Source organism: Perkinsus marinus (assembly GCF_000006405.1).
Source record: "Perkinsus marinus ATCC 50983 genomic scaffold scf_1104296969082, whole genome shotgun sequence".
In the NCBI taxonomy this organism is placed as follows: domain Eukaryota; phylum Perkinsozoa; order Perkinsida; family Perkinsidae; genus Perkinsus; species Perkinsus marinus.
In genome coordinates this window covers 1-983 of record NW_003202926.1, presented here as the reverse complement: position 1 = coordinate 983, position 983 = coordinate 1, and the positions used below count along the sequence as shown (strand labels likewise).

The window sequence follows — 983 nt, the reverse complement described above, 5'->3', positions numbered from 1 at the left end:
TACCCTTGGTGACAGCCATCACGGTATCGAAGGCTTTTTGAATGAGAATGGCCACGTCTACTTGGTCCTTAGATAATACCTTCAGAGCTTCCCATCTGAATGAAACACCGTTGTACTAGTCGAAATAGCATCGATCACTTACCGAACTCTCTGACAGTTCCAATCTCTCTGGTTGGCCTGACAAGTTGCCCATCGCTGGTCGTTCTCAATGGCGTTGAGGTTGGACTCGGCGCCTTGCAAAGCTTGGATCAAGGAACTGGTCACATCTGCCACACAGAGGATCAGTAAGGCCTCAGGGTGGAAGGTGTGCTCACTCTGAGGAATCACTTTGGTAGTGATGACTTTTTCAGGGGCGAGTAGGGCCAGACCCGATGACAAAGACCTGAACAGGGGAGAAGTCAACGGTCGTGAGGGAAACAGGAGATTTCATCGGGGAAGCACAATCGGCCTTACAGAATAGTAGTAATAGTAGTTCGCAGTACGGCCATGGTAAGGCGGCGTAGAGCGAGTAAGAATTAAAGTAGTAATAGCTGAAATGAATTCGTTGCTATCAGTGCTCGTCACGTGTTCACTAATCCGATCACGATCTTGCGCCGATCGCAATTTTGATTCAGCGCGCGCCATGATGATCGATTCGGGTTGGTGGTTTCGTGCGAGGACCTTGGAAGGCTGCTCGAAAAAAAACGATGACTTATACCTGTTGGCCTAATCCGGCACGTATGAGGGACAGATGTTGTAGGAAAACTCATGAGGAAAATCGAAACCTCGTCGAAACCGAACTTCGAATACCAAAGACGATTTCGGATAAAATGGTCTCCCCTATTGTTGGTGGCCTTTCTACTTCAATGATCGGAATTGCCCGATTCGGGTTGTTCAGTCGAAACCAAATGTGGCGGATCTTCCGGATAAGGTGTACATTCAGAATTGCCTCCATTCCTTGGTGGCTAAATAAGTGGTTGGGTTATAGAACTAGAGTCGTACGA

At 48.0% G+C, this 983-nt stretch overlaps 1 protein-coding gene across 1 annotated transcript; it reads right to left on the bottom strand.

Annotated features, from left to right (window-relative positions):
- Positions 1-142: 142 nt before the first annotated feature.
- Positions 143-382, bottom strand: Pmar_PMAR028545 (hypothetical protein; the record flags this gene model as incomplete). Its single annotated transcript, XM_002768205.1, has 1 exon — positions 143-382. A coding segment is annotated over one exon (240 nt), but the record flags the coding sequence as incomplete, so codon positions are not given.
- Positions 383-983: the final 601 nt, after the last annotated feature.